This window comes from Ovis canadensis, chromosome 19 (assembly GCF_042477335.2).
Source record: "Ovis canadensis isolate MfBH-ARS-UI-01 breed Bighorn chromosome 19, ARS-UI_OviCan_v2, whole genome shotgun sequence".
In the NCBI taxonomy this organism is placed as follows: Eukaryota; Metazoa; Chordata; class Mammalia; order Artiodactyla; family Bovidae; genus Ovis; species Ovis canadensis.
This window is the reverse complement of record NC_091263.1, coordinates 32223202-32236530: the sequence shown is the minus strand read 5'-3', so window position 1 is coordinate 32236530 and position 13329 is coordinate 32223202. Positions and strand designations below refer to the sequence as shown.

General features: G+C 38.4%; 1 protein-coding gene across 5 annotated transcripts in view; it reads right to left on the bottom strand.

Annotated features, from left to right (window-relative positions):
- RAD18 (RAD18 E3 ubiquitin protein ligase) overlaps window positions 1–13329 on the bottom strand; it is a 113438-nt gene that overhangs the window by 34596 nt on the left and 65513 nt on the right. For all 5 annotated transcript variants that reach the window (XM_069562094.1, XM_069562091.1, XM_069562092.1 and 2 more), the window contains exon 11: window positions 8606–8783. In XM_069562094.1, the coding sequence (XP_069418195.1) occupies window positions 8606–8783 (178 nt within the window). The remainder of the gene's footprint in view (window positions 1–8605; window positions 8784–13329) is intronic.

Sequence of the window (13329 nt, the reverse complement as noted above, 5' to 3'; positions counted from 1 at the left end):
GACCCAGAGATTTTTATTTAGCATGTTGGTGAATTTCAGTTTGATGAAAGATTATTTCATATTTCAGTTCATTATCTATTAATACAAGATGGAAAAGCAAGCAGTTTCTCATCAATAAACAACATTTTCTCCCATCAGTTTGTGGATCAATGCATTCGTCTCAGTGCTTTCTAGATAATCTGTCCCGTCCTCCCCCTGGCATCTGCTTGTCTGCCACTTGTTCAGACATCCCTCCCATATCCCTTCTGGGAAGCAATGGCCAAGTGAGCTTGGCAAACAAGGGCTCAGAGAGTCAGTGAGCTCTGGGTCTCCCCCACCAACTAATGCATCTCTCAGGCTAGAGATACAGGCAGACATCCACAGCATTACCTTATATTAGCAAAGCCAATGGAACACCAGACCATCTCCAACCTCAGCTGGAGTCACTGTCTTAGCAGATCCCACTGGTGCTCCGTCCCTTTCCTCTTGCCTTCACCCAATGTGCTTGACCTGACTCCCAATTGTCAACTGCCAGTGCCTCTGCCTGCCGTGCTAAAGCCTGCTCTGTCACCAGCATGAAAGGCTGGAAGCAGCAGCGAGCAGCCCCCAACCAAACAGGTAATATCTTTGGCCCTTGCCTTGGGTGGGACAACTCAGGAGAGTGTTTTAAAGCAGTTCCCAGTTGCTCACAGTGACATGTGGTTTGATAACCCACCCCTCAAATGCTGTCCTCCCTTTCCCACTTCCTACAGTTGTTCTTTCGCCTTCCAAATTAACCACTTCCACTCAGATCCCTGTCTGCTTTTCAGCCCAACCATTTTAAGAACTGTAAGTTTAAAACTCTTTCAAGAATGTGAAGCTCTATCTGGCTTGGCCATAATTATTGTCAGTCAGGAGACCTTGGGCTCTGAGGTCATCTGGACCTGGGTTCAAATCCTGGTACTGCCATCCACCATGTATATAACCCTAAGCCACCTATGTGACTCCTTCAGCCTTTCATTTCCACTTCTGTACAGTGGGTTTCCCTGTGGACTGAGTGATGTGACGCTGAACTCTCCAAGCACTCACATAACATCTGTAGAAAACCACAGCACCCACAGCAACAAGATTTTACCATCTACTATTTCATCAACATAACTTGACTATTCGAAGAGACTCTTGGAGAAGATAAAAGTTGTGAATAACTTTTGTTGATCCAAAAACTTCCTATAAAACCCACCAGCTTTTCAACAGAAAGTATCAAAGGACATATCCCCAAGGACTCTTTGAATCTCCCTCCTCAAAATCCTCATCTGGCTCTACTCACCAATTCTGAACTGTGAGGTTTACCCAATCCTAACCAAGACCTGTGGGCTTCCCTGGTGCCTCAGTGGTAAAGAATCCACCAGCCACTATGTGGGTCCAATCTCTGGTCTAGAAGATCTTCTGGAGAAGGAAATGGCAACCCACTGCAGTATTCTTGCTTGGGAAATCCCTTGAGCAGAGAAGCCTGGAGGGCTACAGGGCATGGGGATGCAAAAGAGTCAGACACAAATTAGGACTAAACAACAACCAAGACCTGCACTGAAAGAACTGACTAAAACCGAAATGGTAACCTTAACACACAAATCAGCCTAGTCCCTCTGGCTGAGAGACTACTTTGCTGCTACAGGTCATGTTTCCGGTTCCTTTCAATAAGCAAAATAAGTTCAGCACGGTCTTCACAACAGGCAGATGGTGCCACTGTTCTACATTCCTCAGATGAACGTCACAGTGGCATTTTTCTCTCAGGATTTCCCCATCATTCTCCAATTTTACATATAATTTAACAAAGAATAAAACTGAACTACTCTTTAAAATTTCCAACAAATGGTAGTCAAGATTTCTTCACATATTTCTAGGGTTTGTTTCAGCTTTCTTGCTCTTAAGAAGTTTGGACAGATAGCTCTCCAGAAAATGTCTGAAAAGTGAGAAAAAGTTGTACCAAAATTTATTAAATGCATGGTTGAAAATAAGCCTTTTTGCCAAAGTTTTCAGTGTTCTGTGCCTATGTGTGTGTTGGACTTCTACACAAATATGCTGCTATTGACTTAGCATCAGAGAAGAAGTGATGGTTTTGGCCAGGAACTGTGAAAAGTTAAAACACATTCATTCACACCTTATCTGACCCAGGTTCTTTTATAACCAACACTTGGCATCTGCAAGAAGGTTCATGTAAGTTACTGTTTGTTGCTGTTGTTAAGTTGCTAAGTCGTGTCTGACTCTGTAACCCCTGCAGCACGCCAGGCCTCCCTGTCACTCACTATCTCCTGAAGTTTGCCCAAGGCCATGCCCATTGAAATAGTGATGCCATCCAACCATCTCATCCTCTGTCGCCCTCTTCTCTGTTACTGTTACCAAGCAGTAAAATTAGCTGGTCTCTGTGATACTCTTTCATACAGAAATCACAACGTCTGCTTCATTAGGCCACACTCTCCTACACACCAAAGCTGAGATAACCATGTCGGATTGGTCCTGAACAGACTGACTGAAATAAATATGGCTTCAGCAATGGAAAAACCATACTCGGCATCCCATGTAGACTCCTGGCTACAACTATCTTTGGTCAATAAATCATAACTATAAATCAAATTTCCTTTAGAAAATCTTCTGGTGTAAATAAACTTTTTTGACTATGGGCAGTGAGTCTTTTCAATAATTTTTTTAATTTTAAAATTTCATAGTTACCAAAAAAAAAAAAGACTCAGACCAGTCATCCAGATTTTCCAGTTGCTAACATTTTGCCACATTTGCTTTCTCACTCTCTGTGTGTATGTGTGTCTGCATGTCTGTGAGTGTGTGTGTGTACCCACATACATGTAAGTTATTTTTTTAAGTACTGAGAGTAAGTTTCAGCCATCATGTCCCTTTAACCCTTTAGTGTGCATCTCCTAAGAACAAATATATTCACTTACATGATCTTAATAAAATTATTAAAATCAGGAAATTGAATACTGATATAAGAAATTATATTATCTATGACCTTATTCAAGTTTTTCCAGTTTAAAAAGTCTCTTTTTAATTAACACTGCCTAGAATTCAAGTACAGAATTTTTTTTTTTTAAATAATGACCTAAAGATTCTTCCAAAGAATAGCATGAGCACTATTCATCTCTACATGAAGATAAAGCTTCATCTCTAGGGTCACAATCAAAAGCATCTTTTCTTGTAAGTTAGCACTCAATAAAAATGCAGTTTTCTCTGCTTGCCAAAACTCAGAGAACAAGGGCCCTCTCTCCTTATGAAGAACAATAAGTTAATTTACAGAAATTTGGACAAGTCTCTTGAACTCCTGGAAACTGTCTAAGAGGTGTACAAAAATCTAAAATTCTTATCAACTTATTTATCCTCTGTCTTCATATTGGCAAGAAAGAAGCAATATAACATTAATAATTCAAACTCTAAGAGAAGTACTTATTTAAGAGCTGAGAATCAGATTAGCAACAAACAACATCCTAATAATTACATGGATTGGATAAATCTATTGGAACTTAAAATAAGATTATTCTCATCTGTCAGCCCGGCATATTACATAAAGTTCAAATACTGCTCTAACAGAAAGAAAAGCAATAGTTTATTCAACGATATAATAGTAAGATCTATAATCTGTATAACAGCACAACTGCATGAATTAAAAAACAAATCGCAAAATAGTTACACTCACATTAAACCTAAGACAATATGTCTTGTCTCTTAAAAAGAGAAAAAAAGAAGCATAAAAATTATGCTCTGTTTTAAAAATGCTCCTCTATCTATGCATCTATACCACTATCTTAAGAAGGATGTACATACAAAGGTGTTAATATGAAAAGTCATTTCTGGCTGATAAAATTATAGAATTTTACTTTTTATTTACCTAAACTTTCTATTTTCATGATAAATATGCATAACATCTAAATGAAAAGTACTTTGGAAAACTCTGTACTTTAGAACAAAAGGAATAAAACTTTCATTAAAAGAAAAAAATGAGAAAATTTTTGCAAAAAATAAAAGAAATAAAGATAGGAACACCTCAATATACAAGGAGTAAGTCTGATTCTAGAAGGTTGATTCATGGTCTGAAATGAACAAGTGGTAAAAAAAAATACAGATATGTACCAATGATTATTATGCTTGTCAAAAATAACAGTATTAAAGAATTTCACAGTTGGAAAAGATCTGAACAAAGTCACTGAGTGTTGTGCCCCATCTTCCTTCCAACTGATGTCTGAATATTAAGGAAGATAAAAATTGGACCAGACAAAAACCACTAATCTCTGAAATGCTTTGATTCTACCAAAGGCATTTGGTTGTAATGGAGGAAGTGGAAATTACTTCCTGCATTGTGGGAAGAATAAGAGAAGGCAGAGATAAGAAGAAGGGCTCAGAAAAAGGAGACATCCGAGAGCAAACTTAGGGAACAAGTGATGGAGGAATGTCTTAGAGGAGGTGGATGAATTTGTCTTAAGAAAGAATATGTCTTTAGAAATGACTTAGAAAATATATCTTTCTCTTACAATTAACAGGAAAGAAGAGGTCAGAAAGAAAACTTAAAATGGAAAGGAAAATCTGGAGACAGGTCAGATGACCTGCCTTGGTGAGCTGGGAGACAAGATATTTATTCAAAGTGAGGAAATAGACATGGACAAATGGGTTGGAAATGCAACAAGGAATAAAAAGAAGACTGTGTCTCGATGGTAAGTACCCAGTTCAGTTCAGTTCAGTTGCTCAGTCGTGTCCGACTCTGCGACCCCATGAATTGTAGCACACCAGGCCTCCCTGTCCATCATCAACTCCCGGAGTCCACCCAAACTCTCGTCCATCGAGTCAGTGATGCCATCCAGCCATCTCATCCTCGGTCGTCCCCTTCTCCTCCTGCCCCCAATCCCTCCCAGCATCAGGGTCTTTTCAAATGAGTCGACTCTTTGCATCAAGTGGCCAAAGTATTGCAGTTTCAGCTTCAACATCAGTCCTTCCAATGAACACCCAGGACTGATCTCCTTTAGGATGGACTGGTTGGATCTCTTTGCAGTCCAAGGGACTCTCAAGAGTCTTCCCCAGCACCACAGTTCAAAAGCATCAATTCTTCGGCGCTCAGCTTTCTTCACAGTCCATACATGACCACTGGAAAAACCATAGCCTTGACTAGACGGACCTTTGTTGGCAAAATAATGTCTCTGCTTTTGAATATGCTATCTAGGTTGGTCATAACTTTCCTTCCAAGGAGTAAGCGTCTTTTAATTTCATGGCTGCAGTCACCATCTGCAGTGATTTGGGGGTCCAAAAAAATAAAGTCTGACACTGTTTCCACTGTTTCTCCATCTATTTCCCATGAAGTGATGGGACCAGATGCCATGATCTTCGTTTTCTGAATGTTGAACTTTAAGCCAACTTATTCACTCTCCTCTCTCACTTTCATCAAGAGGCTTTTTAGTTCCTCTTCACTTTCTGCCGTAAGGGTGGTGTCATCTGTATATCTGAGGTTATTGAATGCCCAGTTGAGGCCAATTAAATGAATTTTCAAATGAACTAATTAAGCCAGGCTTATAACTTTCTAAAGTTCAGAACAGAAGTAGGGAAAAAAAAGATAAACTGTGGAATTTACTCCTATGATACAGCTTAAGAATTAGAACGAAGGAATTGGGGACTATGAAAGCATTTCTGAAATATTCAGTCCTAGAAGCTCAAGTTTTCCAGTATTACTGAAGAAAATTCAGTTGATTTGATCTTTATCAAACTAGAAATAATCACCATATATTTATCAAAGACTCTTATTACATTTATTATCTCATTCCACCTTCCCAAAAGATCTGAGATAGAAGTTATTTATATATGCTTTTTATAGCTATGGAAATAGACTTCAAAGATGGACTCCAAAATCAGCCAGCAGACCCTGACTCGAAGCCAGTCCTTTCTGGCTGCACCACCGGTGCTTCCCTTGCTCACTTCCTCCTTAACAATCTCCAACGGACTCAGCGGCCCAGTGGCCTGCCCTGGTATCAAACCAAATACCACTTCACTCACACCGTCCCTTAGCTTTAGTTTCTAGATTGTATATAAGGAACAATCTTTCAAACTTAAAAATCTTAATCTGACAAAATAAAAGGGCAAATGAAAAGAAAGACTTATTCATAACTTGAGATAGAAGTAACAGACACTGACTGCTTTCTCAAGGTCACCCAGGCAATCCTTATATTCGGTCTCTAGAACTAAGGTTCCAAAGTTTGCAAGTAAAAGTCAGTTACTTTTTTCCTTGCTAGAGCTGCAATCAGAAACAACCCAAATGTCCATCAACTAATAAAAGAAGAAATTAAATGCAAATCCATACAATGGAATATTATGGAAACAAAAAGGAATATAGTACTGAAACATGATACAAAATGGATGAACCTTGCAGCCAATATGCTAAGTAAAAGAAGCCAAGTTACAGAAGACCACACATTATATGCTCCCATATATATGAAACGTCCAGACAAGGCGAGCCCACAAAGACAGAGTAGATCAGTGATTGCCAGGAGAGCTGGGAGGAAACAGAAAGTGATGGCTTAATGGGGACGAGGTTTCTTTTGGAGGGTGATGAAAATGCTCTAAAATTGTGGTGATGGCAGTGTAGTTCTGGAAACACTAAAAACCACAGACTGTCACTTAAATGAGTGAACTGTATGGTATGTAAATTTTACCTCAATAAAGTTGGTAAAAATTTGCAGTTAGCAGGTAGTTTCACTGGTCATAGTGTATGGGTGAATGTGTAAACATACATACATGCATTAAATTATAGAAGAATATAAGAGCTTACTTTAAAAAAAATTTTTAATGGTTTAATAACCCTCTCACAGTTCAGACAAACATGAATAAATTTGTCTGAGACCAAGACTGCCAACAAACTCTTCCTGTTTTCCACACTCTCACCAGTAGATAAAAATCCACCTGGCTGCCATATGCCTCCCCTTTCACTCTCCTCCATTCGCCCCACTACAAATTTATAAAAATGTCCCATTTCATCCTGGCATTTCAGAACTTTCAGGGATCTCATGACTATGCTTAAAAACTCACTCTTCTTTCCCAGGACTCAGTTTCTCTTCCGTTTCTACCCTGTATTTTGGTAAGTTTTGTGTTTAAAAACAACAATACCTACTGACCCAGAACTGTCCATCAGTGCCAGGTCTTGGAAAAACTCAGGCTACCATGTGTTCCACCCTTACCCAACTCAGGATGCAATGTTTCTGTATGCTCAGAGCAAAATGAGAAGATTCTCCATTCCTAATACTTGATTCTAAATAACCTGAAGCTGTTTCCCAAGAGCCCTAAGAAAATAGAGGATCTTTGGGTATATGCTTATAAAAATTTTCTTCTTAATTTGGTATTTTAGATGAGACAGAATCTACCGTCCTAGAGTACTGTTAACAATTTTTAAATGAACAAATAGCAAAGATCAAATAATTTCCAAGACATATTCACAGTGTAACGTTGCTATTACCATTTCAGATTGGTAGGATTTATTCAAAAGGCAACAACACCTACCACTGTCAAAACGATGTGAAAGATATTAGAAACAAAAGTTTTCTATAGGAAGAGCTCTACCACAGCTTTAGGTGTATAACAAACACTGAGAAAAACGTACAAACCCAATAGAAACTGAAAAGTTTGATCAATTATGGCACAGAAACCCAAGAGAATGCTGCACCCACTGGAACACAAAACGGTAACAATACACAGCTTAACACTTTCAAAATCACATCATCTTAAATTGTCTTTTAAAAAACCACTTGGAAAAATGACTCACATTCAAATCTCTCATTAAAAAAAGGTTTCCCATCCATTTTATTTGCTCAATTAAATTATTCTTTTTGTCTTTCTTGTCATCTCTACTCTCTAGTATAGTTGTCTTTATCTCCTTCACCCATTCTCTTGATAAAAATTTTTACTGTCAATCATGCCTTCTTTTCTAACTTTAGGAAAAATATCTCTGTAAAGGCTATATTTACAGCAACATAGATGGACCTAGAGACTGGCATACTGGGTGAAGTAAGTCAGACAAAGACAAATACCACATGACAAACTTATAACCTTAAAAAAGCGTAAAAATGAACTTATCTACAAGAGAAAGAGTTACAGATTTAGAAAATAAAAATATGGTTACCAGAGGGTAAGGGAGGGGGGATAAATTAGGAAGATAGGGACTGACATACATATTACAATATACAAAAGAGATAACTAATAAAGACCTACTGTATAGCACAGAGAATTTTACTCAATACTCTGTAATTGCCCATGTGGGAAAAGAATCTAAAAAAGAGTGGATACGTGTATATGTGTAACCAATTCACTTTGCTGTATAGCAGAAACTAACACAACATTGTAAATCAACTATATTTTAAAAAAAATTTAAAAAAATTTTTTAATTAAAAAAGAAAAGGCTACAGAGCCGAAAACGAAGTCCCCTGTGATTGCAATACACACCCTCTACATTCTGCCCTGCTCCCTTTGTGAACCTTACAAAGTGGCAGGAGATGCTGGGAGGAGAGGAGGAACGGTGTCAGGCCTCAGCATTTTCTGTTTAATTCTGCCTGTCTCTTAGCATGCACAGAAAACAGAAATCTAAAATAATCAACTACTGCAAGTTTCTTACCTTTTGAATGAATCTGATTCTGATGAAGAAAGAGTTTCCTCTTGAATATCAGTACAACTGGAAGAATCATCTTGTCTGTCACGCTCTAGTTTCCCTGGGGAGTCCAGCTTTGATTGAGGGAAGCGGTTTGTTTTTACCGAGGGTGTATCTGATAGTTTCATTTTATTATCTTCCTGTCCTACAAAAGAAAAACGAAAGAAAGGAAAAAAAAGAAATATTTAAGAGTACCTTAAAATTTATAACCTCTGTATATTTATTATTTCCACTACATTTAATATTGCTATTTGTACTTGGTAAAATAGAAGTTTATGTAACACTGACTCCAAAACTCTAGTTTTGGAGCCAGAGAATAAAGAATGAGCACTACACTTGTACCATTTGCTTATACTGTCCACCCATGCATTTCCAGATTCATTAATTCAAAAATAAAATTTTCTTTGAAATCAAGAGTAGGGAGAAACTTATAATTCTAATGAGGCTTTTATTTACAGTGAAAGTGAAAGTGAAGTTGCTCAGTCGTGTCCGACTCTTTGCAACCCCATGGACTGTAGCCTACCAGGCTCCTCCATCCGTGGGATTCTCCAGGCAAGAATACTGGAGTGGGTTGCCATTTCCTTCTCCAGGAGATCTTCCCAACCCAGGGATCCAAGCCGGGCGTCCTGCATTGCAGGCAGACGCTTTACCATCTGAGCCACCAGGGAAGCTCAAGAATTCCTGCATATTTCATAGATCAGAGAATAGTGATAAACATAGAAAAAATTACAAAAAAGGATTAAAGATTCAATTAGCAAGAAAACCACAATCTTTGTCACTGACTGCTGTATGGTAGTGAATCTTTCTGGTCATTTTCCTAAATCTGTTACACAGAATCTACAATTCACTGGAGAAAAGAAAAGCTAATCAGACATAACCAAGGTATCTGATTGATCCAACACACATCACATTTCTACTCACCCCTTGTCATATTCTAATTTCTGAGGTCTCTTATTGAAGATCAAGGCCCAGGACAGCTGAGGGGATACAGACAGTGTTTGCCAGAATGTGACCTGCAGGTGTGACCAAAGGTCTGCAAATAGGAGGGCAGAAAGTCATCTCCGTGCAGGAGTCATAGGTGTGCAGACCCTCCCTCGCCATGTATGGCAGGGCTGTGCTGGGACCTCAGCTGTGCTGGCTTTAAGGTCAGGGACTGAGGGAGCACCTGACCCCCTTGACATGTGCCATGAGGACAGAATCTCCTCTCGTGTGTTTGCTCACAGGGAAGCAGAGCTTTTACACACCACTCATGCACTTGTGGAGACAAGTGACCTTTCACAAAGGACACCAACAAGAACTGTCAAAGTTTTGTTAATAAGGAGAAAAATTACAAAAAAGGAGTGAGACATATTCTTCAAACAAACAAACCTTCCCAACTTCACATGATCAAGATTTTTCCAAAAATAAGTATAACTTTTTGTTACACTGGAGAATAGCATACATCACACAAGAGTATAATTTCTAAAACTAAGCTCCTGATGTTGTCTGGCTTTCACTAAGCCTGCTCATTACGAATACAAGCCATATCCTCTAAAGTTTATCTGGGAAAATGATGGAAATGAGCAGCTAACTAAGACAGGATTTCTAGGATCTTCTCTTGCAAACAGACACCTATGACCAGGTTAAAAGGACACAATGACCCACTGAACCCAGGTGACTCTATCACTCAACTTTCTGGGCGAATACAATCAAGTTGGTAATCCAGGGAGAAGGAATTTAACATAACAGTATCTTTTATTTTTACACCTGATTTATATTCTTCTCTTACTTCTTTCACGTAAAGAAGATTTTAATTAACGTCTGTATTTTTGGTGTGCCGGGTCTTTGTTGCTGTGCAGGCTTTTCTCTAGCTGTAGCGCAACAGGCTTCTCTGCAGTGGGTTCTCTTGTTGCAGAGCACAGGCTCTAGAGCATGCAGGTTTCAGCACCTGTGGCTCCCGGGCTCTAGAGCACAGGCTCAACAGTTGTGGCACATGGTCTCCACTGCGCCTCGGCATGTGGGATCTTCCTGGACCAGGAACAGCATCCATATCTCCAGCACTGGCAGGCGGATTCTTTACCACTGAGCCACCAGGGAAGCCCCTTCCACTCTTATGTAAGCTTATATAGGATAAGTTTCCTCTTGAGGACAAGCATCATGCAACAAGCATGGGCAGTGAAAGTCAGGATCTCAGGAAAGAACTCCAAATTAAGCCGAACGCATGAGGCCCCAACATTAAACTTCCCCAAAGACACGCATCAAAAACAGATGAAGGTTTTACTTAAGAAGACATATACCTCATGCACTTATGCTGGCACTCTGATGAGCCAATTATTGTAAAGAGCAAACGTTACACTGGCTGTATGACACTATGCAAAGCCCAACCTTTCAGCCTGTTCCATTCTCTCTCTCTCACACTCCCCACTCCTCCCAGACACACGCATCCACACACAGCAATCTATCGGCAGTGCTCATCTCTGAACCCTAGAGAGAGTAAAAGTCATGCATACGTACACAAAGAACATGTAACTCCTGAGTGTAAGCAGTCAGTCATCTTCAAAAGACAGTCAACCAATAAACAAAAACATTCTCTTTATCTGAGATATTAAGCTGGATTTCCTCAGGGATTAAACTGCTTTCTGACAACATATTTTAATAACAGCATGAACTAAGTTGCTGACAAAGACCACAAAGAATATACCTAAAAAACCTTGTACTCAGTCAGCAATCTTCTACACAACACCAGGAGAGCAGAGGACAAAAATAAAGAATGCGATAGCACCAAAAGGATAAACTACTTTGATGTCAACTAACCAAAGCAATCCAGCAATACAATGCAATCCCAATGGATTATTTTTTGACAGAAATAGAAAAATCCACCTCAACATTCACATGGAATCTTAAAGGAATCGAATGGCCAAAACAACCCTGAAAAGGATGAATAAAGCTGGTGAATTCATATCCTCTGACTGAAATTTATTACAAAGTTATGGCAATTAAAACAGCATAGCACTGGTATAAGAACAGATATACAGACCAATTAAACAGAACACACAGTACAGAAATATGCCCTCACATATACAGTCAACTGATTTTCAAAAAGGATGCCAAAAGCATTCAATGGGGAAAGTATAGTCTTTAGACAAATGCTATTCAGAAAACTGGATTATCGACATGTGAAGAGGATGAAGCTGGACCCTTACTTATACGATATACAAAAATTAACTCAAACTGGACCACAGACCTAAATAAGAGCTAAAACTATGAAACTCTTAGGAGAAAACATAAAGGAAAACTTCATGACACTGATTTTCCCACAACTCCATGAATATAACAACAAAAGCATAGGCAACAAGAGAAAAAACTGATAAATTGAACTTCATCAAAACAAAGCACTTTTGCTTCAAAAGATACTATCATGGAAATAAAAAGACAACAGAGAAAAAGTTTATATAATGAATTAATATTCAGAATATTTAAAGAATTCCTAAAACTCAACAACAACAACAAAAACCAAGCCAATTAAAAAATGAGCAAAGGGCTTAAACAGACACTTCTCCAAAGAAGAAAAATAAACGGCAAATAACTATATTAAAAAATCTCAATCTCATTAGTCATTAGAAAAATATAAATCAAAACCACAATGAGATACAAATTCATATCTACCAATATGGTTTCAGTAAGAAAAACGAAAAATAACAAGTGATGAGTGTACAGAGAAACTGGACTCCTCAAGCACGGCTGATGGGAATGTAAAATGGTGCAGCCACTACAGAAACTAGTTTGGTGGTTTCTAAAAAGGGAAACAATTATTTTAAGAACCAGAAATGCCACTGCTAGGTATTTACCCAAGAGAATGGAAAGCAGAGGCTTGAACAGATAGATACATGAATACCAATGCACACAGCACCATCATTCACAGTAGCCACAAAGTGGGAAAAAACCATTACAAATGAATGGATAAACAAAATATGGTCTATAGAGGCAATGGAATATTATTCAGCCATAAGAAGTAATAGATTTCGATATATGTTATAAAATGGGGACCCTGAAGACATTATGCTTAATGAAATAAGCTGATACAGAAAAAAAAATAATACATGATTTCACTTTTATGAGGTACCCAGAAGAAGTAGATTCACAGACAGAGAAAGTAGACCAAGGATTATACTAAGGGCCAGTGGGGAAAGTGAAAGAGTTATTATTTCACAGGTTAGTTTTGAGTGTAATAGTGGTGACGGTGACATAGCATTGTGAATGTATTTACAGCCACTGACTTAGGCTACCCACTCCAGTATTCTGGTCTGGAGAATCAGAATGCAAGTCCATGGGCTTGCAAAGAGTTGGACACAACTGAGCGACTTTCACCTCACTTAAAGTCCTGGCAATATAAATATAATATTAATTTCAAATGTTTACATGGGCTAAAATTAAGGAATGTGCGATGTATTAGCTTTAGATATTTTAGCAAAACAGCCCATCCAAAGTAAATACCAGTGAACTATAGTAGAAATAATTTATTCTCTGTAGGATATTTGAGGATGGGCAGCAATAAATCCTATACCTCAAGCTTAAACAACTAAGAAACTTCTGATTTATCATGAAAGGAAGAGGGATTTTTAGAAACTGTATCTTCAGGACACGCCCCCACTCATTTATTTTTGGAGTAATAAATCTGGTTTACATCCAACAACTGCTACATGTCTAAATAT